Below are 27560 nucleotides of genomic sequence, written 5' to 3'. Positions count from 1 at the left end.
CATATCATATTCCAGTCAGCTACAACAAAAAAAAGCACACAACGGATAACAGTAGCAGCTTTATATGGCATTGTCACCGCATTGTAAATCAGACTTGGATAAGTTAAGATAAATACTCATCTATGCATTCATTATGTTGAAACCCATTGCAAATTGTAAATTGTAAAATCGAAGGTAAGTGATCAATGTAACAATGTAATTGAAGTGCATACCTTCAGTAAGAATAATAACTACCCTTGTTTTAGTTGACCTGGTTAGTGAATATGCTGAAGAGAGAGTCCAAGTTCAAACTTAGTGCTTTCAGGCATTCCTTTATAGTGAATTCCCCTTTTGCTTACATTTACAAATGCTGTTTAGATAATATAATCTATTTCTGAGTAGAGATTGTCTGTCATGTCTTCTTCACTTGAGTCCTCTCCTTTAAGGCACATGGAACCTCGTCTGTCCAGTGGTAGAAGAAACTCATTTTCAGACAATTTACAGAAAATACAAATTTTCAGAGGAATTCAAAGCATAATTGATTGCTCACCCTAAATGCTGACAGTGGAGATCCCCAACACATGGGCAGTGTTTCCTTGGGCCTTCATCCTGAGGGTCATGGGATAGCATCTCCATGAGGTGGTTAGAGGCACTAAAGCACTGCTCACGCTCTATGGGCTTTGTCAAGCAGATTGGGAAAAGCAGTGCTATAAAGTGATACAAAGTTATTACAAAGACTTTTTCAGTTACAGATGCTGGTGATGGGAAACAGTTGGGTAACTAAGGTACAATACCTTTATGGAAAGCACAGCAGAGATCAGTTTTGCAGTCACTCTGTGTTTGACATGTGCTGCCAGCATCTCCTTTAGAGGCACTTTCAGTGCACTGACCCCACACACACATGTGTTCATCACAGCACTCCACATCCCTGGTGCATGGCTGAAAACAATGATGGATGAAAACAATAACTATTATTTATATATATATATAAATATATATGTGTATATATATGTATATATATATATGTATATATATATATATATATATATATATATATATATATATATATATATATATATATATATATATAAAAACGTGTATAAGAATATAAGGATGATGGAACAGGGGCTGAATTAGTGTGGACCTTTAAACCTCCACTGTAACCTTTTAAAGCCCTTTTCACTGCAGCTGTGAATCAGCAGTAACTGTAGAGTATATCTGAACAGTGTAAAATCAGTGTAGCCATGGATTTCAGAGTGATGAAAATGTAGCACCATTGCATAGCAATTACCAATTCAACTAATGGGCTTCAAAATATGAATAGGCTTCAAAATATCACCTATAAAGAGGAAGTTGAAACGAGTGAATACTGTTTGCTGCTTTTGACAGTGAAGGGACCTAGACCTGAACACAACACAGTATTGTGAATACCACACTCCAATTACACTTGCGGACACACTGCAATGCAGTCAAGGATGACCCACCTGCACTGTCAGGATGCTGTGCAATGTGCATGTAAAGTGTAGCTTTAAAACAAATGTTCTGAAGTCATATTTTACCTACCACATCAAGAGCTTTGCAGGACATGCATTTAGAGCGGTCTACTTGAGAGAAGCAATACTCTCCCTTTTCACAATCAACATCAGTGATGCAGCCCTAAAGAATACAGTAAGAGGGACCAATAAGAAGCACTGACTAGACCTTTATGACCAATACGCCTACTGTTTATAGGGTCATTTCTAGGCATATAATTGACATATATTTTTGTTAGTTAAACACAAACTTACATGATAAATGTTGTTGTCCAAGTCACTGGGCTGGTGATCAGTTGAGCTAATGTTTGTATCCTGTTCAAGAGTAAAATTATAGGTTATAGCCTAATAGTTGTGGATGTATTTTTTCATTATCCAGTTTGCAAACTTGCCTGGTGAGCTGAATGGTGGATTGGCTCAATAAGATTATTAGAAGGCTCAGTGATGTTACCAGAAGTTGACTCATTTGGAGGGATTGAAGGAATGCTGGGAGGAGGTGGGGGGACACTGTCATTGAACTAGGAAAAATAACATACTATTAAAATGGTGACCTTTTGCAGTTCAGTAGGCCTATATCGCAGTCAAGCAAGCATAAGCAACCTAATGGTACATGCATGCTGATTAGAGGTTCAACCAGCAGTCTACCTGGGGAAACTCGCGTCTCTGATGCAGTTGATCCTCTTTAGTCTGGCGGTCGAGATCCGTATGTTCCCGAGAGAAAACATCTCCCAGGACGTGATTGAGGCCCGAGTCCACGATATCAGGGAGAATCCCACGGACGGGCACAGTGAGTAGGAAAATGAAAAGAGTGAACGACCACATGATGCCGCCGGTGCTGATGCTGCGGCTGCACTGAGCGGAGGGTGTGGTGGGCCAGAGGCTGCTGGGAAACAACCATGTGATCACTGATCACTATTACCCAATTACCCCTCCACATCAGATAGAATCCATGGATAGGATATACTTTAGGTAGACCTTTTTGTGCTCAAAGACATGTTTTATAGGTTATGAGACAATTTTGATTTAGAGTTTAGATTTAGTTCACCATTGCCCTCAAAATTTACATTTTAGGCCATCTGACCAACTTTCTTGAAATGTGTTGAAGTGAAGTTCAAAACGTTTGGAAAAGGAACATGTTATTGGCGTTAATTATTTTAAAGTATGATTATTTTAAAGTATAACTAACGTTATTTATAACCTTAGATATATTTTTTAAGGTTGTAATTTTGCGATGTGCCCACGAGATGGCCATACAACACGCATGATCATAGTGTATAACTAAAGCGTGCGCTGAGCAGGCTTGCTGTGGCTTGACTTTTCCTGTCGATCTAATCCTGCTCTGAGTTTCTGCTGACACCTTGAAAAGGCTGAAATTTTGACCAAAGTGTTTCACACCAGGGCCATCAACTTTAGGGATATAGGTGCAACTGTGATTAAATGAAAAGTTGCCCGATAAGTTTTCTTTGTTAGTTGTTGCGTGGGCATCTCTCCATGAGTTCAGTCAGAGCTTGCTTCCTTTTGAAAGCGTGAGTAACAGAAGGCGTGGAGCAGTCACAGCCTGTGTGTCAGGCTGAGCACCGCCCATTGACTCTTGACTACTGCATTTCTCTTACAAACGCCGCTGCGGGTTAGATTGACTTGGGGCTGACCTTATTCACCCATTAAAACCAGAAAAAAACGACATGATGTTTCTAGGAAATAAATGAAACCGCTGAAGCTGTAGCAAGGTAAGTTTCTTTTCAATTTTCAGTGTCTGGAAACATTAAAATTAAAGCATATTCACAGTAAGTCATGGACTGATAAAAGACTAGTGTAGAAAGATAGAAGACTGGCTATCCAAAGCAGCAAAGCAAGATAAGTTACAATCATTAACTAATCACTAATGTAGCCTAATGTAAAATTCTCATTGGCAAAAGCAGCTGTATCTACACACAGTAACATCTGTTTTTTTTTTTTTTTTTTTAATAACTTATTGCTGATGACAAACTGGCCTTGGTGTCACCTGCAGACCCCTGTGCCCTCATAAAACACTTTTTCTTCACAAATCACTTTTGAGAGAAGGCTTTTTAAACATTTCTGCAAAGAAAAACAGGCACTGCCTTTGAATGGGTTCATAGTTGAGTTGTTGTGTATTTAGTCCTATCACAAACATAGTCTAACCCTTCTGGCACATGTTAATGAACTTGACCCACTTATCTTTTCAGTTATTGTAGTTTACCTCACCTGTAAAGAGCCTGACCTGTCTCTGGACTGGTAATGGCCCAAATGGCATTGTAAAGAAAGGTGTGGTGTTGACAGTTTATACAGAGCTTCAGTGTATATATGTGTGACAGGAAGCTAATGGTTTTATAAGAAGGGTCATTGTCTACACTAAAACTAATAACATCCATGCACTTCTATGTTTGATGGAAAGGCTGCTTGATTAACACAGGAGAAGAAGAAAGTATAAAACAGTAAGTGAAAGATGCAATTTGTAACTTTACTGGTGGAGGGTCTGCCACAGCCTTGTCTCTAAATGTTATTTTTTTTCTATGTATCTTACTGATACGCTAGTATTCAGCTGGTACTACATTACACCTTGAGTCAGTGTTGGCACCACTTACACCTGCCTCAGTCAATGAATGTGTAGAAATCACAGGCCAAGAGACTTAACCTCATGTATTTGACTGGAGATTAAAAGATTGTTTTAATATTCTACATTTATATAGCCTACTGCATGTCTCTTGACCTCATTAACATTTACATCAGTGCATGTTTGTGTGTTGTTTAGTTAATGCCTAATAACTATCTCTATGTCTTACTAACATCAATATACAAAAATAAAAGTTTAGCTCTTTGTAAGGCCAGCATTTACATAACAGCTTCCACAGCTTCAGTTGTGGCACCTATCTTTGTATGTATGGTGTGATATCTACATGAATAATGAAATGTGTTTTGTTAACTTTTCATTTAAGCAAACATAATTACAAAAATGTTTAATAAATCACTTTGCTGCAATGAATATGTGAATATACAACAAACATTTTAGCTTAATTGCACTTTCATTTGAACTAACTAAGTCTGCATTACAAAACACCAAATATATCTCTGGAAGGTTTGGCTGAATTACATTGACTACCATCAAGTTGACCTTTTGTACTCTTGCAATCATTTGAGTACAGTTTTTTTCTACTCAGTCCACTTGCTGATACATGCAAGGGTCATGTGATGTTTTGGTAACATAATGCTCCTCTATTTTGATTCTGTTTTTAGCAATGTTGACTTCTATTCCTGCCAGGCTATAATCCTGACTCCCAATCCCTCAGCCTGCCCCTGTTTGAATGAATGATATTTGGAAGGGTCAGGCAGTTTTGCTCCACTGTGTTCTCATGATCAAATGCAAAATATCTGATCTGAAATGGAGAATCTAGGTCAGAATAACTGGTAAGAAGTAATTGCTTTGGAGAGATTTTGGCTCAGTACAGCTTTTTACTCTGCATGTCTTGATAAATCATTGTCCAGTGAAGTCATGTAGCGCTCACACCTCCAGACAGTCCAGACAAGCCCCTAGTGCTTACTCCCTTTCTCTAAATGAGCAGTTTTCACCTATGAAGATGATGGACGTTTTTACAACCATCTGACATTGTATTTATCTCACCCATAAAACATTTTTCAACTGGTTTTTAGATGGCAGGAGTGGCTGATGGAGGGCAGAGTTGAAGTCCTCTTGAAGTTTATACTGTTTTGGAGACACACTGGCTGCTTATCAAGCCAACAGAGGGTTCCTTCCTGGTTTTCTTCAGTCTGCTCTGTAATTACTGTTCCTCGTTGGCTTCGCTACGCATTTTCCAGCACTTCCAATGTTGCCCTGTGCCGTCCGGCTTCCTATTGTGCTCCCAAAGCCTGGAGCTATGTGTGCTGCAAAAACATTGTCACTGGTGGTGGGACACTTTGCTGTTGTTTCAGACTTTGGCTTCAGGTTATTACACGCTATTAGCATCTATCCTTTAGTCCACTAATTTACTCTCAATTCAAACACTTCACATAAACATAATAGCACTATTATTTAAGTAGCTTACTAGTGGTTATTTTTTAAATTAGTCAAATGATTATTTCTGTTGTTTTCTATTGTAAAGATCTTTATTTAACTAGTCAGAACCAAAATATGCAAAATTGAGACTCTAGTTAAAAGACATATTTGGCTTGTCTCATTTACTTTACTCTGTTGTGTTAAGTGACCATTATTCCAATTAATTGTTGCAGCCCAAATAGGTACAAATTTTGCTTTAAAAATGAAATTTACTTTATAGTTCATTTATAATTTCCCAATTAAATTATCACCACAAACTGGATAACTATGTGTATTACCTGTTACTTTCTTTGGAATAAATCTAATATAGATTTGCTTGGAAACTAGGGCTATATTATAATGTTATAATTTATTTTCCACTGTCATTTTTTTCTAGTTTTTGGTTTATTAACATGCTACTTTTTCCCCCCAAAAAAATTCCTAAAAAGAGTGAAACCTCAAATATGTAACACACTATTACTGTAGATGACACACTATAATTTGAGTAAATCCCCCACAAGCCCATGCATATTATTTTAATGTTGTGGGTCTATGTATGCGTGCATGTGCGTGCTTCTTCACTCTCTGAGCTGTCCAGGTGAGACAGGTACATTTTTCAGATTCCTCACATTCTTCACATTTAATATATGACACTGATCCCTCTCTGAAATACACAGTAGTTTTACCTGCACATCTTTAAACCTTTGCGTTAAGGCAGCACAATTAATAGTTATTTTATATATGTGTATGCTAATTTTAAAACATACATTTCAAATCCCCCTCAGACAGCCTTAGTCAGTGTGGCTATTCTTCAGGCTGACCATAGATCCAAAAGTGACAGTAAACTCCCTGATCCTCTTAATCATGATATGCTGGGACAGTGATGTGTGGTGGGAGGGTTTGTCCTGTATTCTTTCCACTTTGTCTGTCATTATTGTATTTTTACAGCCGTTCTGTGGGTGAGCTCTGTCTGCCCACAAGTGACTTTCCATGCAGTCAGGCCTGAGATGGTGAAGTCATAGGACTTGTCTCAGACAGTGTTGTGTGAGCAGCAGTGACTTGCTCTGGATCAATCCATGGTACCTTTTCATCTGACATATCTAACAGATGGTCCCAATCATTATAATGGCCTCTTCCCAATCTTGAAAGCAAAATGAAGTCATTTTAAATCAAGGCAAAAGTTTTTGAAGCAGCAGTAGTCATTATTATATATAAAACCAGCTTTTAATTGGAATAAACTGAAATGAGTACTTATCTCTACTTAATAATTGAATTGGTTAATTTATCTGAACTATGAACTCAATCCATGTTTTGGGAAAACCTAAAAAGGCTTGTTAAGATTGTTAAATCAAAAAAGAAAATAAGGTGAATGCTAAAGGTACAGGAAAAGTGCAGCACTCAACCACTCATTTCCAGAGCTTGGCCAGCCTTGTTCAGTACTACCTTAGCTGGAGGATATACATTATGTAATTTAACAAAAGCATAAACTCTTAATCTCTATTCTCTAGAAGGTTTTAAGATAGGCCTACAAATCTATTATTATTCCCAGGTCTAATATTTACAAATACAATTCAACTTCTATAATGTATTATTTCATCAAAGTTGCCTTCAGGATGAAACCACTGCACTGTATTTTCTGTGTACCTGAAAAGGAGATTGTGTTAACATGTAGATCAAAATGTAAGCAGACTTTGGGCTTACTCATAATGAGTAAACTGGCCTAGTCTTGAATCATTATTGCGCCCAGGATCCTCACATGCCACATGCTAAAATTCAATTCTCTTTTCAGTCTCATACAATGCCTGAAGAATGAACTTTCCTCCCTCTTATACTATGTCTCTTTCTCTGTCATCGTGGGCACTCATTGATAGTTTGAGAGGAAAAGAGCATGGTGAATGTGGTTTTTGTGAATAGCAGAGTGCTGAGGCCAGTGGCTGGGCTGGTGAAGAGATGGGCTTCTGCTGATGCGGCTACTCTGTGATCCACGTGGCACCGCATTTTTTTTCACTGTAGGGAGCAGCCTCAGGGGACAAGGACCTGGAAGTATGTGTGACTTTATAGAGAAGTGTCCTTGTTTAGTTTATAACTAGTTCTGCAAACATGAGCAATAAACAGTGGAGTGAACTTTGAGATAGGTTTGGGTAAGTGCAATAAATCAAACAGAGATTAAATGAGATTCAGCTATTTCTAATCATTAATTATCAGCTTGCGTCTTTTTTACTGAGAGGCCTACAGTCAATCCTCGGTCAGTAAAAGCATGTGCTTTAGAGCTTAGAGTTAGTTCAGACTATAGCAGAACAAAGTTTACAGTTTTTTTGTTTTGTTTTAAATGGCACTGATTAAATGTAAAATTGTAATGGCACCTTGGTCTATAGCATAGACTGTATATACAGTCAGTGGTCTACATTTGGAGGTTTTAAAGGCTTTGGAAAAGTTAAATCCAAATATGTAATATTTCCAATGCATAATCATTATACAGCACTCAAAACTTGGTTCTTATTAATGAAATAAAATTATGACTTAAAGAGTTTATTTTAGAATTATAATTGAAAAGTCATGAAAAACTTTGGGGAAAAACGTGTACTATAAAACATTAAGATACAAAGTCAAATGACATGATGATGTCTATGTTTTGCTATTGTGTAACTTTGATTGCTGGGAGGAATTCTTGTCCCTGTTTTTGTGCTATTTAACAGATAAGGAGAGTACAGAGGCAGTGTGAAAGAGTGAGATCACTGGTCTGTGGACCTACGGGCTTTTGTTCTGTGCTATCTTTGACCATACGGAGAGCTTAGGCACATTTAGAACAACAGTCACATTTTGCCACCTGAGGCCCTGTGTGCTGGTGATGACAGTGGGGGTATTACTGTTGGGGTCCCTGAAAATCCAGCACGACCTGCCCATCCTGCTCCACAGGACATTAAAGAATCAAAAAAGGTTTCTCTGGAAACTGGGGGAAGCTGTGGCCTCCACCCATGAGAGCTCACACGCTAAATGCAGAAAATATACTTTGATGTTTTAGACATGGATATTTTGGCCTCATTTGAAAAACTTTTGATGGTTGATTGGAGAAAATATAAATTTTAGCTTTGCCTTTTCTCAAATGTCACACTATCTTACACACTGATAAATATTCAGAAAAATAATCTGAAAAATTCTTTACATCATGCAGACAAGTCACATACAATAACTCCAAACACTGTTCAGGAATGAACAGCTTTTCTCTGGGTGGGAAACATTATGTTTCCTGTTCATTTGTGTAAACTCCTATTGGCCAACCCAAGAAATGTACTGCAAAACAAGTGTGGGGTAGGTACCACTGTCTGTCATACTCTTTGCTTAGCCTGTTAAATTATCCGATTTGGAATCTATAATTGTGTTGATACTTGTTTGAGAAAGGTAAATTGTATTTCTAAAATTACCGTTTTGCCAGTTGGTAATTCAATAAGTATTATTGTTCTGTACTTTTTCACAGGACCAAGCCTTGCCTGAGTTGAGACCTACTTACATAAGTTGCTTATCTACAGCAGTAGAGTGACTCCTTAATATTATATCACTGCCGTGCCTGTAGATGGAATGTTTTTGTCAATAGATAAGACGAGAGTTTGTTCACCAGTCTGAAGCTATTTATTTGGTAAACTGGAGCCACAGGGTAAATAAAACACATCTGCCTTGTCTACTGTAGTGATGCAACAAACAAAGAAAAATGTTGGAGCAATGAAGTGAATCAGAGCTAATCATAGAGCATGAGGAGACAAGTGTTGCCTCCAGCGCTTGTGCAGAAGTCTTACCCCATGACATCAGACCTTATGTGTTTCTTCTGCAGACAGGGGCAGCATTAAGTAGCAGAGGGAGTAACCACATCTGGAGGAGGACTGAACTCTGCAGCAGCACCTTGGACTCTCCACATGCCCCACTACATGACCACGACCATGGAGGACACGGATGAGGACAGTGTGGCCAAGCTGTTTGAGAACTTTGTGCAGGAGTCTACATGTAAGGGCACGCTGCAGGCCTTTAATGTGATGTGCCGAAAACTGGACCTAGACCCGTCAGACAGCAGCACGTTTTATGCTGAGCTGAAGGCCAAAGTCACCTGCTGGAAAGCCAAAGCACTATGGGCCAAACTGGACAAGAGAATGTCCCATAAGGAGTATAGGAAAGGACAAGCTGCTGTGGGCACCAGGGTAGGTTCATTATATTTTATCTATTTTATCTGTTTCTATCCATCGTTATATATACATTTAACAGAAATTACTAACTGCCAACCAACAACTAATTAGACGTTTTTATGTTTTTCCTGTGTTAGGAGAGTTGTTGCATTTGTTAAGGTTTTTTTTAATGCTTTCTTTTAGCGTTTAAAAATAGATTTTTAAAAAAGTATTTAAAGTATGTTCTTAGTGTGCTCCAATCCTGTTTCCCCATTCTTGGCTTTTGTAGTTGGTAATTTTAAAACTTGTACTTAGCTGAAAAGGTTTCTAATATTTGCAAATACTTTAATGATATATATAATACTAGATGAAAAATGACTATGCTGGTTACAATGTTGGATACAATGGATAACTGAAGATATAAGGCATACATGAGGTCAAAACAGTAGGTGCAGGTGTTTTATTACAAGTTACTCAGTGCTGGGAGTGCTTCTTTCCTTAGTATGCACGGAGTTGTACAGACAGTAAAAACATCAGCCAGGCTTTGTAGCTGTAAATGTGATGAGAGGGCCTTCTGCAGTGTGATTACCTGTCCGCCATGAGCCCACAGCACAGTGAAAGAGTGTTTTTATTGCACAAACACAGACAGCATCACTCAGCAGCTCAAATTATTTGGCTTGCTTTTTACCACAGTTCAAGGTATGCAGTTTGATCGGCTCATCCTTAGCAACAGAGACCAAAATGTCTGGTGTCTGTGGGATTTCATAGTTTTGCCAGTGTTTACACAAAATGAGAGACAATTGTGTTATAGATAGAAAATATGCAGTAAGCAGTATGCATTATATATTTCATGTACTATTTTTCTGCAAAGTAAAAATTGGACTCAAAGGTGCACAAACACACAGTATTAATGCAGATTCTGCTCTGATGCAGATTTGGATACATTTTATTAATATGATAATTGTTTAGTTACCTTTCTTATATGCTCTGTTCCACTTTGTGGTAATACAGAAAGTCCTCCATTGTATTTTTAAACTTCTTATACTGTCACCAGAATCATCTGTCTAATTTCAGCCCTGGAATTGCCCATTTTCTACTGAAGAAAAGGTAAAAGTAGCTGTTAACTTAAAAACTGTTGCTTCATGACATCACAAGGTGGAACAGAATATTTTGAGCTTTAGAGATGTAGAAAGCCTAATAATAAAGGATTACTCAAACTTGTGTGAATGAAACAAAACACAACCCCCAGTATGTTTTTGATGTGGTACCATTACTTTATTACATAGCTAAAAGCTCACAAGAGGGAGTTTTGTGTAATATCGGATTTTTTAAGAAATGTACTATTCTCCCTTTCACCCAGTGCTGTGTTGATCACTCACTCTTTTCTGCAAGAGGGGTTTTAAAGGATGTGATGTCACCTTTGTTTTACGGCCTGACACATCTGGACTTGGTGACATGTAACTATAAAGAGTTAACAAGTCTAACAGAACCTGTCAAATGAATGCAGTGGCTTTAAGATGTTTCATATGTTGCATTGCTGGTGATATTCAGATTAACACATAAACTCTATAAAGATTATGGATGCCAAGATAATTAGTTTTATCTGTTATTAATTATTCAGGGCGGACTTTTGCAAGAACTAAAAAATAATAACGACAATTTCAGAATCCAAATTAAGCATTCTAAATTCAGTTGTATACACTCAAAAAGTAAACCTAAATGCAAGGTGCTTTTGTAACTGGCTTTTTGTGTCACATGAAAGCATGATTTCACTGGACACATTACAGATGGACAGATTTTCTTCAATGACAGAACACCATAGTCAATAATTGTTAAACCAAGCTTAAATTTGATAATTGAGATTCATAGGAGCCTGTTTTTCTAGGAAGTTTTGACCACCTGTAATGGAATAAGTGTAAGGTAGAGCTGCTTAATGTCATATGGCGTAACATTCTAAGCAGAGTAATGGCATATCCATAGAAACAAGCTGGTGATGGACCAACCCATCAAAAATGTACACAGTGTACCTTTTTTGTTGTACCCAATACCCATTATTAACCAGTGTCAATATTTTAATCACTGCATAATAGGAGACAGACGTTTTTGAGATAAGGGAAGTAAAAGGGAGTTCTTGTTTGTATCTGGTGTTTATAACACCAAGCCACTTATGGTGAAACTTTGTCTTACTCATCCCCCACCTCCAAGCAGAAACTTAACAACACACTCAGCAAGCATCCCTATGGAGCCAAACATCTCCCTTTTGAAGTGCACTGTGCAGGAGTTTGAACAGCTGGCAGAAGGCACGGTGCACAAAGCTGATATTGTGTCCTCAGTGATAGAGGACATCAAGGAAAGCAGGATGACTCAAGTCTGAATATCTGATCTGTTTTGGACACCATGGACAAAAGAGATCAGTTTAGCATTTGTCTGTGCTACTCTAATAATGATACAGTTTTTTTTAAAGGTGCTGTGTACTGTGTCATTTTTCTGGTGAAGACTCTTCAACCTGCTTATCTCCATTTAAATGTACTTCACCTAGAATGTTTCAAAGTATGATGTTAAACTTGTCTATTGATATAAAGTTAAGCAGGTAGTGCCTCTAGGCCAAGTTAGAGGTTAACTCTGGTAACAGCACCCTATGTACAGTAAGACATGGCATGATTTTTCAACAAATATTTTAACAAAAAAACAAAACAAAACAAAACTGAATACATTGTAGATAGATTGATAGAATGTGAAATGCCATAATGTCAATGATTACATTGAAAAGAAAAACATCTCCATGGAGCAGCATCCCACCATCACCAGAAAAGTTATATAGGGTAATGGAACTTTATCTTTTGTACATTTTTACTCAAAATCACATTAATCCAGTACATGCCCTGACACGCACTGTAGTGGCCTCATGCATTTGTTCATCATCAGGCAGATACAGTAAGATGAGTAAGAGGCTAGAAATGCAAAACATAAAAAGGTTTAGTGATAGGTACCCAGAGCAGACATTCCTTTGGGCAATTATTTTTGCAGTGTTTTGTTTGTAATGCTTAGAAACACTTCCTCATCTTTCATCTATGCATGTGCTCAAACCTCCCAGGCGCTTGAAGATCACCACTTAAGTATTAGAGCATTTAAGTCAACTGTGCTTATGTGAGATTTAACATAGGAAGTGGAACGAAACTGTGATTTCCCCTAAGAAGAAATTTGCTAACTACAGTATATAGTATGATATTTGTAATCATGTTCATGTGCCATTTGCTTTTTAGTGCCTGATCATTGGAGGAGGGCCTTGTGGTTTACGGACTGCCATTGAGCTTGCACTGATGGGTGCCAAAGCTGTGGTAATAGAAAAAAGAGACTCTTTCTCCAGACACAATGTACTGCACCTTTGGCCTTTCACCATTCATGACCTACGAGGGCTTGGGGCCAAAAAATTTTACGGAAAATTTTGTGCTGGAGCCATAGACCATATAAGTGAGTAATCATTTTAAACACAGTATTCTCTCCATATGTTAAGATAGATTTGGGTGTGTACTTTTGATTAATGTAACACTTGCAGTGAGAGTGAGAGTGTCCTGATTCAATGCTTGTGTAATGTTTTCGTGACATCACATATTTTCAAAGAGAATGTTCCTGCAATAAAATGTGGAAAAGAGCACAAGAATATGATATTGGAGACAATGGTTAGCAACTGCCAGTGAATTATATTCAGTGTTATACTCACGTACATCTTTATTTTTTTTTAATATATATTTATTTAAAATGAAATCAAAAACGTGTCAGAATTGTTTTGGGTTCAACAGGTATTCAACAGCTGCAGCTCATCCTGCTGAAGGTGGCCCTGCTTGTTGCCGTAGAGTTTCATATCAACACAGAGTTTGTCAAACTGCTGGAGCCTCCAGAGGACCAGGAAAATAAAGGTATTTGGATGTCAGGCTCATGGGACTTGTCTGCAAGCAGTGTTGGATTTCATCAACAGCAACAAACAGATGAATAGTCCGTTATAAATAGCATTAGTGTTCATTTACATTTTGGGAAGTTCCATGTACACTTCCTAAATTACAAGCCTGTTTCTTTGTTCCCTAAAACATTTTAACCTATTTAGTTTTACTTAGATAAGTCTAGATTTACTGACCATTTCACACATCATAACTGTACTGTAGTACGGTACATAAATTCAAATACTAGACTTTTTCTTTACATTTCTGTAGACCTTGGTTTATAGCATAATATATTGTGTAACAGTAGCTCAGTTGGTAGAGTGTTTGTCCACTGATTCAAAGGTCAGTGGCTTGAATCTCACTTTCAACATAAACATCACTGGTTGAGTGTTCAGGTCCACATGCACACAGGTTGGTGATGCGATTCCAGCTCCCACGGATGAATACTGTCATATCCTTGGGCAAGACACTTAACAACCCTTACCCCCAAGTGCCTGTGTACACCTGTGTATGAATGTAATGAATGTGTGTGTGTGTGTGTGTGAATGAATGGGTGAGTGGTTCCTTATTGTAAAGCACTTTGAGTGCCTTGAAGGTGGAAAAGTGCTATATAAAAATGTGTCCATTTACCATTTGAGATATGGTTGTTTTGAAAAATGTATGACCATAGTTCACTTGAACAGCTGCTGCTCACTGGATATGTTTTGGACAATTTTATGTAACCCTAGAAACGGTGTAAAAGCTGAAAGTTCAGACCAGCCCATATCACATTAACGGTGTAGCCTACATACAACGATAAGAGCCTTTTCAGTATGACTCTTTGGCCATTGTCACACACAGACCTAAAGAGAAATAACTTGCCTAGGGCTGTCAGGTGTAGTCTTCAGCTATAATGGCTATACAATGATAACAAGGGCTGTGCCTAATTTTAAACCTACACTTATCCCTCCTGTTCTTGTGTGACAGACTTAGAGGTGGCCTTGACGTCATGGAATGCATTTTTAACATGGTGCTATTACTTAACACACTGCCAGGAGCTGCTGTGCCTGTCTAAAACCATCATCCCAAAGTCAACATAGAAACTGATGGTGAAATCATACTGAAGCCAAGATTCATATTTTCTTTTAGATAATATATTGTTTCAAAATTGTGCATTACATCATATGATTTATTGTCTCCAAATTTCAAGCAACGAAACAGGTTTGAACCTCACCCCAGAGCATATTGTTGTTGTTTCTTTGGGCAAGACATATTGGCCAATCCAATCAGTGTGTTTTGCAGGTTTAGAAAATAAAATACTTCTCCATTACAGAGATTGGCTGGCGTGCAGCAATCCGTCCTGCTGATCATCCTGTGGCCAACTTTGATTTTGATGTGATAGTAGGAGCTGATGGACGTCGCAATACTCTTGATGGTCAGTGGTAACGTAATCATAATAGGTCACTTTCTTAGTTTAAATCCCTTTTACATCTAGCTAAAGTTGTTTGGTCAATCCACAGTTCATTTGGTACAACTTGCTTCATAAGAATGATTTTGATGTATGTTAATGACTTCTTGACTCTCTTCTAACCTTTCTCTGATCCTGGCGCAGATCTTTTAATCTGCTGACTAATGCAATGTTTTATTGCTCAGTCTTGCAATTTATACAGATAGTCTAGGTTGTACGCTGTTTATTATACAGCTTGTCTCCACGCGATGATAGTGACAAATAAGGTCTTATAATGTTTATAAGTTGGTCACTCAATAGGTAGACCAAAATAGCATTCAGAGTGCAGCAGGTTGAACTCAAATTCCAAAGAACTGTAAGCTCCCCTGGATGTCTTCTGAAACTGGAGGGGGGGGCTGAGTAATTTTATTAAATAAGCTCAATTAAATCAAGAAAATTGGTGTGTACTGTAGTTGAAAGTAGACATACCTCACATTAAGCAGACCTCGCTGTTAGAGCTAGTGCTAACTTATTGGATAGATGCCATGTTATGTCTCATTGTTGTGGTTTCTCTCTTTAAAATGTTGTCATCGAACAACCATTTTACACCAGATACTTATTCCTAAAAAGGGCATTTCTGGGCTAGTGCTGAATGTGTGGCTCATTTTCCAAATTGTGAATATGCCTTGGGGAGATGCTTTTCCCTTGCTGTCAGCCCAATTTGAACCAGAGCTCTTTGCGCTGGTGGTATACGCTATTGTGGACTGTCCTCTGATAATAAGTACTTTAGTAATTGGGTGTTTGGAAAATGGCTACATTGTTTCATGGCTAAAGCAGATATTACCTCTGAATAAAGGGAACTTAAAACAACAAATATTTCTCAGCATGTGACTATGGTTCATTGTCAGTCTTCTAAATATTTGCTAATGTTAGAAAACCAGTAAAAACATTAATCAAATCTACTACTATCATATTTAAAATATTTAATTAGCAATGATTACATAAGTTGTAATTTGTAAATAGGCTTTTTGTTACAGTTCCATACCTTCTATTTATTGTGTGTGGTTATTATTAGGTGTTGCTAAGTTGACAGTTGCTTTAACTTGATTCTTTTATGTACAAACACGTCTTTTATTATAAATCTGTCACACTGTAATTAAGATTTAGGTGTGGATTTACAGAAGCCAAGATTACTGCCGAATCTTTCATGCATTCATTCCATATAAGCTCTTATATCCCTGTATGTATCCTTTTCATAGGTTTCAAAAGGAAAGAGTTTAGAGGGAAGCTAGCCATTGCCATCACTGCAAACTTCATCAACAGAAACACAACAGCTGAGGCCAAGGTGGAGGAGATCAGTGGAGTGGCTTTCATTTTTAACCAGAAGTTCTTTATGGACCTCAAAGAAGAAACAGGTATGTGTGAAAGACTAAAAAATAAAAAGTAAAACATTTATCAAAGAGTAGAGTCACAGTAAACGGTGACAACAACTGATAATCTAGAAAAGAAAAGAAATGCATGCCTTAGTCCCTGATGGGAGATCGTTTCCTGTGAATTCACATGGCTGACTGTTCACTGTCACACATGAACATGACGAAAACAAATATAAACATATAATGCAATACTCTAAAACAAACATGAATCAAATGTTAAAAACTGTGGAGTGGACACAGTGCAGTTACTGAGTGAATTTACAGAAGTATGGCTTTTTTTTTTTTTTTTGCAGCTGTATTATATATATATTATTTATTTATTCAGATATTTGACAAATTGCAATAGAAGCATGTCATTCGTTGCAGGTGTAGATTTGGAGAACATTGTGTACTACAAAGACAACACACATTATTTTGTCATGACTGCCAAGAAACAGAGTTTGCTAGACAAAGGAGTCGTCATAAACGTAAGTTTTCTAGTTATCTCTTCTCATAGTTCACTTGACATAACTTTTCAGTAAGTAAATAATACAATTTTTTTTTTTACACAATAGGATTACATAGACACAGACATGTTGCTGAGCAGTGAAAACGTCAACCAGGAAGCTCTTCTCTGCTACGCCCGGGAGGCAGCTGACTTTGGCACCAACTACCAACTTCCTACACTGGATTTTGCCTTGAACCACTGTAACCAGCCAGATGTAGCAATGTTTGACTTTACGAGCATGTACGCCTCTGAGAATGCCGCTCTGGTCCGGGAGAGGTTTGGACACCAGCTGCTGGTGGCACTGGTTGGTGATAGCCTGCTTGAGGTAAAGAGTGAATCATGTTTAATCTATTGATTGTAGGGCTGCACAAAAAACACTGACATGACTAAATTGACAGAAAAGCAGTTCATTTATTGTATATATATTTGATGCTATAAAATCTCACATTCTGGAGGAAACGTAGGCATATAAACAGTAATGCTATTCTTTATTTATGTGTTTATTTTATTTTATTTTTTTTGTCTTTCTCTATTTCAGCCCTTCTGGCCCATGGGAACAGGTTGTGCTCGAGGTTTTCTGGCTGCGTTTGATCTTGCCTGGATGGTCAAGAGCTGGGCTGAGGGCCGGCCTGTCCTGGAGGTGCTGGCAGAGAGGTACAAGCAAACAAATATGTCATATAAAACTTGGAGACATGGAAAATTTGGGCATTAAAACATTAAGTTTCGATATGCTGTCTCTTTTACAGAGAAAGTGTTTACAGATTACTTCATCAGACGACACCTGAAAATATTGCTAAAAACTTTGATCAGTACACGATCGACCCTGGGACCCGTTACCCCAACCTAAACGTGTCCTCTGTCAGACCACACCAGGTTTTTATTCATCTTCACTTGAACCTTCTTTTTTTCCGTAGCAAATGACAAATTCATTCAAACTTGCCTTTCCATTTTGTCAGGTGCGTCAGTTGTACATTAGTGGAGAACTGAAGAACTGTTCTCTAGAGCGGGCTGCTACCATTCGTCGACCAGTCAATCTCTGCAGACGAGGTTAGTGTAACTGAGGTGATTTGTGTAATCCTGGTTTCACCTGGTTGAACTTCTTTATGCCAGGTGCATATTTAGTAATATGAATTCTTTAAAATTAGATTAAGTCTTTCCTTTTTTAGAGCGTACACATCTCAATCAACCCACTAAACCTATCTCCATTGCGTGGGCACCAGTAACATCAGATGTTTATTTTTACATGTGATCTCTGTGGGAGGATTATTTAAAAGAGAAGCTACGGGATGTGGCAAGAAAGTTAAAGGCATGACCTAGCATAAGACGTGAAGGAACTATATATAACATAAACATGAAGAATACAATATTCCACGCAAAATAAACCTTCCTCTTTATGTCCATTTGGAATTTACATTTAATTTTAAAATATTTTTGTCATATGTTCTAGTGCATGTGGACTAATGGTGTCATGATGTTTAGTCTCAGATCAGGTTGAACTAATAATCAAAAGTGTCTACAGATATAGGGTACAACTAATAATCATTTCAGATGTTATGTCCTTTTATGTAGTTTTTCTGATGGAAAGGGTTGGAATGTTCCACTGTCTGGCATTAAACTTATCTATCTCCATGGCCACAAAACATTTGGTACCACTTCTGCAATTTGTTTAATGCCAAACTGTGGAACATTCCATGGTAAAACAGTAACATCTCATGTTTTTATTTTGGTATCTGTTTTTTATAGAGTCAGAGATTCGACCAGCAAGACTCCTCACCTGGTGCCAGAGACAGACAGAGGGCTACAGAGGCGTGCACATCACTGACCTGAGCTCATCTTGGCTCAGCGGCATGGCCTTTTGTGCCCTCATTCACCGTGTCAAACCTCAGCTCATGTACGTATACTGTGTCTGCACTGGCCTGAAGCGTGGAATAACTGTAGTATTAATACTGTAATTTTATATGAGTCCAGTGTTCACTATATTCTGATTAACTCGGAACAAGATGTGTTTGGTAACAACATGCTGTAAAGTCTCCCATGGGTGTGCTAAATATGATAGGTATGATACTATTTCAACAAGGGCAAGGTTGGTACATACACAGGGGTGTGTGAAAATGCTTTTAATCAAATAACTGACCGATACTACAGTAATACCTTCAATGCAAGATATAACAAGTTTTGCCTTTTTTGTTGTTTTATAGCTGATGCTAGCATTAACATACACGCAGGTTCCTACATGGTCAAATAAACCAAAACACAGTTTGCGTCATCATGCCTTTGTATTATAGTGAATATTGTTTGCAGACGAGTATGTAGGTTTTTTAGAATAAAAGCCAGGATTTTCCTAAACCCTTACAAAATGGCACCATTGTTTGTGTGCAGCTGCTAGGTTACTGCTATTTATACCGTGGTCTGGGATTTATCAGTAAACTCTTTCCATCTCTAATTTACCATTATTTCTTTTAGGTGTTACAACCATTTAAAGATATTTAATTTAAAAAATCCTGATTTGTTAATTTACCATTTAAAGCTTATATTTTACATTTTTGGTTTTTGACACTGACACAGATTTTTTTTGCATGTGTTTTAATACTGTACCTGTATTTAGTAACTTGATGCCTGATGAATAACAAATTTCATAATTAACATTGACGGTATAATAAAGACAATGACAATAAAGTTCTATTTTTCAGAGATTTTAATGCCCTAAATGAGGAAGAGCCTGCAACAAATCTTCAGCTTGCATTTGACATAAGCGAACATGAATTTGGGATACAGCCATTTGCCACTGGGAAGGAGCTGTGTGCAGAGCACGAGCTGGATAAGACCAAGATGATCACCTACCTGTCCAAATTTTATGAACTCTTCCGTGGCACACCATTACCTGCATCAGGTAAAAACCACATACAACATACAAGCCATAACACTGTGACCGCTGACTTGTGAAAGGAAAACACTGATTTCCTCTATTGTTTGCCTGTGGCATTGCTTTTCTAGTTAGATTTGTTTAGAAGTAAAAAATTGTATGAACAATGACTGACACATGCAACATTAAATAAATGCTGATTTCTACTAAAAATAGAAAGGTGGACTATGTCATGTTTTTGGTGGGATGCCTGCCACTTGTTCCTTCAAAATATTAAAGATGCACCATGTAACTTCAAAGGTGGAGGGTCTGCTTCTTGCTTGTCTTCAGTCAGATGTCATTTTTTTATTTGGAATGTTCCACAGTATGGGATTAAACATATCTGCCTTCCTTGTATGCAATTACAGATGCAGGCTATGTGCAGACCTGCTTCTCCATAGATCTAACCATCAACTTGTCTCTGTTGTGATCGCCAACTTTATTTTCATATTGTGAAATAATGAAGACAAAGCAGTAACATCTCCAAGGAGACAAGCAGGTGGCAGACCCTGCACCAGAAAAGTTACACAGTGCACCTTTAAACTTCATTAGTAAAACTATCATTACGGTGCAGTTTCTGAGTGCTGTCTAATACATAACATTAATTTTTGTTTCTGTTGTTTTAAGCTTAATAAAAAATACATAAAGGAAATTCCAGGAAAGAAATTGTATCAAATTTCCTTTTGACTTCCTGAGGTGAACCACGTATAGTGTATCATTCTGTTAGCAAAGTCTTGAGGCATGACAGGAATGCACGTCAGCCAAAAGTATGGTTTGATGCAAAAACTTTTACTGAACTGGAAACACATATGCTTGTTCTTAGAGATTTATATTATATACTTAATATTATATATTTTAACCTCAGTTGTCATGTACCAGTATTAAGTAATTCAGGCTTCTGGAGCATTTAAAGGGACATCAAATGGAGTTGGAGACAGCTTACATCATGTGTGTTAAAATTACCTTTTATGTAATTTTATGGTGTGATATTTATGAATTGTGATGTTGAAAAGATATACAGTATATAAATTATATTTTCAGGTCCTAAAGGAGTGGATGAAAATGGTGGAAAATATCCATCTAAAGAAGTCAGGAGTAATAATAATGTCCTTAATCTCACATTGACAAGAAAGAGGATTCCAAAGGTTAGTAAATTTCGTTAATGCTATTTTTCTATTAAATGAAAATATCAGATTTACAAGATGCTTAAATAAATATGTTGTTCTTCCAGGATGAAAAGAAAACTGACAGTGCAGACAATATTTACAAAAGGAGACGGAAATTTGGTTATTTAGAAGAGGTTTGTTCATGTTTTTTTTTTTTTTTTATACAAAATAAGTAAGAAACAGTTCTATATAAACTAACAGTTTGTCTTTATTTAGGCCACCAATCTTTCCAGTAATAGATCTGCTGTGCCAGATGATTCTGGGCCCAAAGAGAACAAAGTGCGCTCAATGGCTTCGCAGCTACTGGCCAAGTTTGAAAACAAGCCTTCCACCGTTCGAAGACAGGTACTAAAGAAACTCTTTTATTTTGTTACAGTTTCCTCTACTTTTCAGTCAGTATCTTCATTATTTCTGTAATTTCTGCCATATCATTTCAGCCTTATCTATTCTTTGCCTTTATGTTTTTCTCTTTTCCTCAAGTTTGTGCCAAACTATATTGACTTGACAGAGATTCTGAGCATCAGACTCAGACCTACCCCAGCCCCGAAACCTCCTCCTCCAGTTATAGAGGTAGTCTATAGGAGCAATACACAAAACCTTTGACCTTAATGGACTATATAACAACTCTTTGGCCAGTTTGTGCATTGCAAGAATTATATACACATATAGTATATTATATATACTATTTGTTTTTTTTGGTGCCTTGACTTTATTGTCTGGCAGAAAGCAAACCATAGAAACATAAAACTTTTTTGTATGTTTTTGGTGGTTAGATGTTCGTTTGTAGAACTCTAGAAGGCAGTGCTTGTTAAGAAGTGGTCTCACATTTTGTTTGATCACTTTCAGTCAGCTATTACATCACCACATGTGTTCCTGAGACCAACTGGCTCTGTGGACAGGCCCTTCCAGCCTGCATCGGAGCAGCTGTTTTGTGTAGTGAAGCTTAGACATGTCGATCATACACACACCCAGACCATGCCCCCTGCTCAACCTGAGACTCCCCCTGCTCCCTCCTGCCCCTCCGCTGTCCAGGTCATGTCCAGAGTTCTGCAGCGCCTCAGAGAAGTGGATCAACACATCTCTGAGGTGAATCTCTCTTCGTTCTAAATGCTCTGCTCCTATTTTCTCTGTCTGTGCTGTCACTGTTGTCTCTCTTATCCCTCAAAAGACCACAGACATGCCTGTAATAATAGATCCTACTTGATTATATATGTGTAACCATATATGTGTGCAGTCTGAGGGTGAAGTCAGATTCTAAGTATGGTAAAAATGGCAAGAGCAAGTTTGAGCTCTTGGCAAGGCCTTGAAAACTGGCACATTGATGGATTATTGGACAAAACCAGGGTGTGTGGAACAGATCTGCAAGGGCAGAGCTCCCAGACAGCCGCTGAGGGTTACTCTTCATAAGTACTTTTGTTTTAAATTAAGTAATTGCTTAGAAGAATTTTCTTGTAAAATAGGCAGTTTATGTAATTTCTTAATTTTAAAATGGCATTAGCATTGCCTTTTCTTTTTTCTCCACAACTGAATCATTCTAGCTTGTAGTAATAGAATCCAGTTGGTGCAGAATATCACTTATATGATTATAAATTCTACTTTGTGCATATATGGAGAGGGGTGGGTCATTTGCTTGCTAAAATAAGATTTCAGATAATTAGCTTCAGCAAGAAAATAAGATTCAAATATTTTGAAATAAAAATACAACCACAATCATGTTTCAAAGTCCTGTTCATAGTGCTAACAGTATGCTACTTTACCATACTCTATGATCACTGCTTGAATATCTAAAGTTATGCAAAATTAAAATATGAAGATGTTGCCAGATGTCCAGATCACTTTCATCCTGTTTGTGAGACTACATCAAGTGTGGTGTGAAACTGAAGCTCTGCTCTCTGCTCTCACAGCACACACAACTAGGTCATTGTTCTCCTTCCAATTATAAATATTTAGTAACCGTCAAATTCAGCTTCTTAAAGGAGAGAGAACCGAAGAAGGCGTTCATTGTCTAACTCACTAAGAGGTTATCAGACTGCATAATATTTTAGCCACTCACAGCAGGATTGGTGGTGCAATGTAACTTACTGTAATTACGCTGCCTTGTCTTCAACTCTTTTGTGTCCTGTTGCAGATAAAGGCACAGGCACAACAAACAAGAGAGTTTCAGACAAAGTCAATTAAAGAAAAGGCAGTTCACCTCACTGGGCTGTTTTCAAGTGAAAGTCCAGCCGCCCCAAAGGTGACTTATGTTCCAGGATCACATCTTTAACATGTCCCCTGTGCTTACACTAACTGCTTGTGATGCATTCTGTTTGTAGGACAGTTATGCATAAATGATTCAAGAAATTAATTTCCCTTTTGTGCACACAATAAAATCTATACACATTGCAAATCCTGTACAAGGCTCTCAAGTACTGGGTTAGGTTAAGTTGATTTATATGTAACCATAGGTAAATTTGTTTTGCAGTTTGAGAGGCTGGTCCCACAAATGTTGATGTTGTACTTTAACTTGATTCATAGTTCATAGTATTGAAATATTACAGCTACTATGATGAACAAATATCAACTACAGTACATTTTTACCATAGCTGTATGTTTTGAAGTCCAAGAACCCTTTTTCATACATATTAAAATAGTCTACATGGAAGTTCATAAGACTTCACCACCATTTACATTGTATTGTTTCCGATATATGGGTTAACTATATGGTAATTAATCTAATATGGACCATAAATGCACTGTGTGTGAGTTTGCCGTACCCCTGTTTGAGCCTTGTGTTTTTAATCAGTACCCACTACGACAGAACAGAAGTGGGTGTTTTGTGGTGGCACTTTGTGGGTTCCTCTATACTCCACCCGTCCCAAACAGTTCGTTTTACTGTTGCAATATATGAGTGTATTCTTGTCCACAATTATTCCTTATGGAACAATTGTACAATGTAATTGTTTATAAATTTTTTTTTTTTTTTTTAAAGGGATATATCTGAAAGCCGACTCTAATGTCCTATTGTTCAGCTACAATCATACTGCAAGTGCCATCAGCAGAACACCCACATAGATCTAAACTCATGAATGTTTATGTTTGTTTTGTCGCCCACACCATGTCTTTTTATGCATGTAATAGGTTCTGAGTCATGACCGGTGTGGTATTGCTCTAGTCTGGCTAACCTTACGTTCCAGAAGCTAGAACTGGATAATAGAACAACATAATATTAATCATGTAACTCTAACCAAATTTTTTAATTATTATTATTTTAAGCTAATGATTAATCTTTTTTAATGATGTGTTGCAAACCATGTAACCTACTTTAATTTGATTGATTTTTACAGGGTGGTATTCGAAGGACAATCCCCCAGTCTGCAGACAGGTGTCGCTCTTGTGACAGACGTGTGTATCTGGTGGAGAGAGTGAGTGCTGAGGGACTGTTCTTTCACAGAGAGTGTTTCCGATGCTGCTCCTGCAACTCCACTCTGAGGGTTGGGGCACATGCCTTTGACACTGAGCAAGGTACTAATTTGTTTTGATTTGACTTTAATATTTATCATAAAATTAATAACTTATTATTGACCACACAACATTTGTGACTGTGATCCTACAGGAAAACTTTACTGTCAGCTTCATTTTGATCAGAGAAACAATGGGACATATTTGAGGAGGACATTCTCGCAGAGACTGGTAAGACCATCACCTGTCTTCTTCTACTATATCTACTATAAACTGTATAGTAGCTGTATGATGAAATGTTGTGGCTGCAATTAGATTTGATATTTTGAAATGTAATAATTTTACCAAATCAAATTGTAATTTAGATTGTGATATATTGTGCAACCATTCCACTAACTCAAACTGTCTAACCTGCTCCTATGCAAAGCAAACTTACTATATTACAAGCCTACTGTGCTATACCACCACTAACTCTGTATTTAATACTTTTCCTTGCGTGTTCTTTCAGATTCACAATGGAGGTGAAGTTGTGGAGAACTGTGCTTTTGTGGAGCAGGCCAGGACTGCAGTGGTCTTACAAAGTCCCTCTTCAGGTACTTGGTGCTCTTGGGCCCAAAAACTGTTGCAGTGGCCTTTGAGTGTGACGCGTGCTGTGTGCAACGCCCCGCAGTACTTATTAAACTGTGTGCGCAGTACTACGCATGCCCTGGCTACTCACCTCACAGAATACGCCCAGGAATACGCCTTCCTCTTTGAGCTTATGACCATCAGCGTGCCATTGCTGCTAGTTTTACCAGAGGTACTTCACCAAATGTACACAGAAGCAGTACCTGAAGGACCCAACACAATACAGACAGTTGTGCAATGGCTGCAGCAGCAGCTTTGACTTATGCAGCTTCATTAGTGATATTTCAGTGTACATTCACTGGGGAACATTTAGCACCTTTTAAATGTTTACTTGCCTTTTAAACTTACCACAGACACTGTATGTTTTACATGCACAAGATGACCAGTCATACATTTTGTTTTTTACTATATAAATACATTTTAAATATTTCACTGTAAGTCCTAACTATATAATGCAGGCCATGTCTTTTACTATCGTGCTGTAAACTGTCCTGCAGTTAAATGGTTTATACTGACTCAGGTTAACGTGACAGTTTGGTGCACTTTATCTTCAGGAACTGCTTTATTGTATAAATAAGTGCAACCATTGATTGAGATGTAATGGAATGGCATGCATTTGGTTGTGTTTCCTTGATATTAATAATGAAACAGTGTTGTGTTATTTTTTAAGTTGTTTGAAAACTGATGACTGTGTGAGGATTTGCTAAGATATGGAATTTGTTTTACTCTTCTGCCATCTACTGTTCATCCTCTGTAACACAATAAGAAATCCCGTGCCTTTCTTTGATAGACAACTATGCACACATGCTCAATACCACAAGTTATCCAAAGGACACAGACAAAAGAGATAGTTTTGCATTCTCTAACATTTTTGATTGTTGTACCTTCCTTGCCAACCAAATGCCTCTGACGAGCAGATTTTTTTCTGACCAATGACTTTAAAATAATGTCTTACATGCACTTTAAATTTGGATTTTATGGTTTGAATGTGTAAAATATTACTAATTTGACATGGTAATGTCAAATGCCAAAGAATTATTAGCAGACTATGTAAAAGAGAGATTTTTTTTCCCATTTAATTGTGTCTTGTGTTGACTTATTTCTTTTCATATTCCTCACTTTTATGATGAGTGTGCAGATGATCCCAATGAAGACTGACAGGTATTCAAGGTGATTATTGGCAAATGGTCACATGCTTGGTCACTAAGAAACAATGATCTCCTTCACTATGAATCTGTGTTGCTAACTTTTTACTAATTTTTAAATAAGTTTTGATTGTTGTGTGTACCAAGTTGCACTGTTCATTGACTTGTCTTTACCAGTCTTTCAATAACTGAAAAAAGGCTGGCCTCCAATTTTGCCTGTATACTAAAATACATGCTTAAGTGCTTAAGATCAAGGCTGAAATAATATCAAGTCTTTTTTTTCCTGTTTTGCAAGCAATGCTGAGGAACAGGATCAGTTTAGTCCTTTGACTATGAAGTTGTGAAAGTTGTGATGCATTTTGAGCTGTAAAACTCTTTCTTCACAAAAGAACAAGTGTTTTGGTTTATTGTGCCTTTGTCCCACATCAGTGGACTTTCTGACTCCTCTCAAGTCTTCCTGAAGAAGAAGATAGTGCCCTGGTTTTGATTCTCAGGAATGCACTCAGAGCTCACAATAATTCTACCACTCTCCATCCAGTTCATACTGAATCTCTGCAAAGCTAATGAAGCACCTATTGTGAATGTTTTAGCTGTTGCAAGGTGCTGCGGAATAGCCTAACATCACTGAAACTGTAGTAGCCTAACTACTCTCAGAATACACTGTCAAATATGTGAGGAGCTATAAACAAAAATGAAAAGTAGCAGTAAAAAGTCCAAGTAATGTAATGCTTGTAGATGTTTAAAAATGTAATCTATAATTTTGTTAATAGTTTTTCTTCTTTACATTTTAGACCGGCTACTTCTTAGCTGCACAAAATTTCAAAGTGGTTTGGCAACAACCCTGCCTTGAATTTGCAAGGGGACTGGTCAAGATAAATTAGGAAACAGATTTACAGCGTTCATACTTGTCCTGATCTCACCCTGGTTTCTAGGTTTAGTTCTTGGTTTAGTCCTGGCACCATCAGTCTCTTAGACCTGACTTGATAGGATTAACATATTCAGGAAATTTGACTGAGTAGTTGTTCAAAATGTGTGTGTGAAAGACTACTTTTTAATACTAAGGTTTTTATGTTTTTTTGGGTTTTTTTTTTTGGTTTTTTTTAAATAGCCTACATAGCTCAAGTTTTTTTGTTTGTTTGTTTGTTTTTTATGTGACTTTTACTTGAGTGGCCAATACTTTTTTACTCCTCTGTATCATGCTGCCTATACCTCCTCCACTGCTAAAATCCCAGTGTAAACTTATAATTGATTCAATTAATAAAAGTGCACAATGTGCAAATGTGAA

At 37.5% G+C, this 27560-nt stretch overlaps 2 protein-coding genes across 6 annotated transcripts; one reads left to right on the top strand and one right to left on the bottom strand.

Moving 5' to 3' along the window:
* Positions 1 to 353: 353 nt before the first annotated feature.
* On the bottom strand, positions 354 to 8463 carry dkk3a (dickkopf WNT signaling pathway inhibitor 3a). Its single transcript, XM_020941551.2, has 8 exons — positions 8387 to 8463; positions 2157 to 2394; positions 1904 to 2029; positions 1767 to 1826; positions 1543 to 1635; positions 774 to 918; positions 530 to 686; positions 354 to 441 (listed from the first exon to the last, which is right to left on the bottom strand). The coding sequence occupies exons 1-8, from the start codon at positions 8461 to 8463 to the stop codon at positions 354 to 356; spliced, it is 984 nt and encodes a 327-aa protein (XP_020797210.2).
* Positions 3071 to 27560, top strand: mical2a (microtubule associated monooxygenase, calponin and LIM domain containing 2a). 5 transcript variants are annotated; one of them, XM_055154630.1, is made up of 22 exons: positions 3071 to 3238; positions 9386 to 9746; positions 12974 to 13181; positions 13511 to 13627; positions 14961 to 15062; positions 16334 to 16489; positions 16874 to 16974; positions 17062 to 17319; positions 17533 to 17648; positions 17741 to 17867; positions 17951 to 18041; positions 18738 to 18885; positions 19685 to 19884; positions 20938 to 21041; positions 21128 to 21196; positions 21279 to 21407; positions 21543 to 21632; positions 21909 to 22148; positions 23191 to 23298; positions 24389 to 24566; positions 24658 to 24734; positions 25012 to 27560. In XM_055154630.1, exons 2-22 carry the CDS (start codon positions 9468 to 9470, stop codon positions 25387 to 25389), a joined length of 3276 nt encoding a protein of 1091 aa, XP_055010605.1. In that variant the 5' UTR covers positions 3071 to 3238; positions 9386 to 9467; the 3' UTR covers positions 25390 to 27560. The 5 variants fall into 5 exon arrangements, with proteins under 5 accessions (XP_055010605.1, XP_055010606.1, XP_055010607.1 ...); XM_055154631.1 differs by lacking the exon at positions 21543 to 21632 and having other exon boundaries at positions 3072 to 3238; XM_055154632.1 differs by lacking the exon at positions 23191 to 23298 and having other exon boundaries at positions 3072 to 3238.

Source organism: Boleophthalmus pectinirostris, unplaced genomic scaffold, assembly GCF_026225935.1.
Source record: "Boleophthalmus pectinirostris isolate CB_2022bp ecotype Guang Dong unplaced genomic scaffold, ASM2622593v1 HiC_scaffold_19, whole genome shotgun sequence".
NCBI lineage: Eukaryota > Metazoa > Chordata > Actinopteri > Gobiiformes > Gobiidae > Boleophthalmus > Boleophthalmus pectinirostris.
The sequence above is the reverse complement of the archived record's forward strand: the minus strand, read 5'-3'. Positions and strand labels throughout refer to the sequence as shown.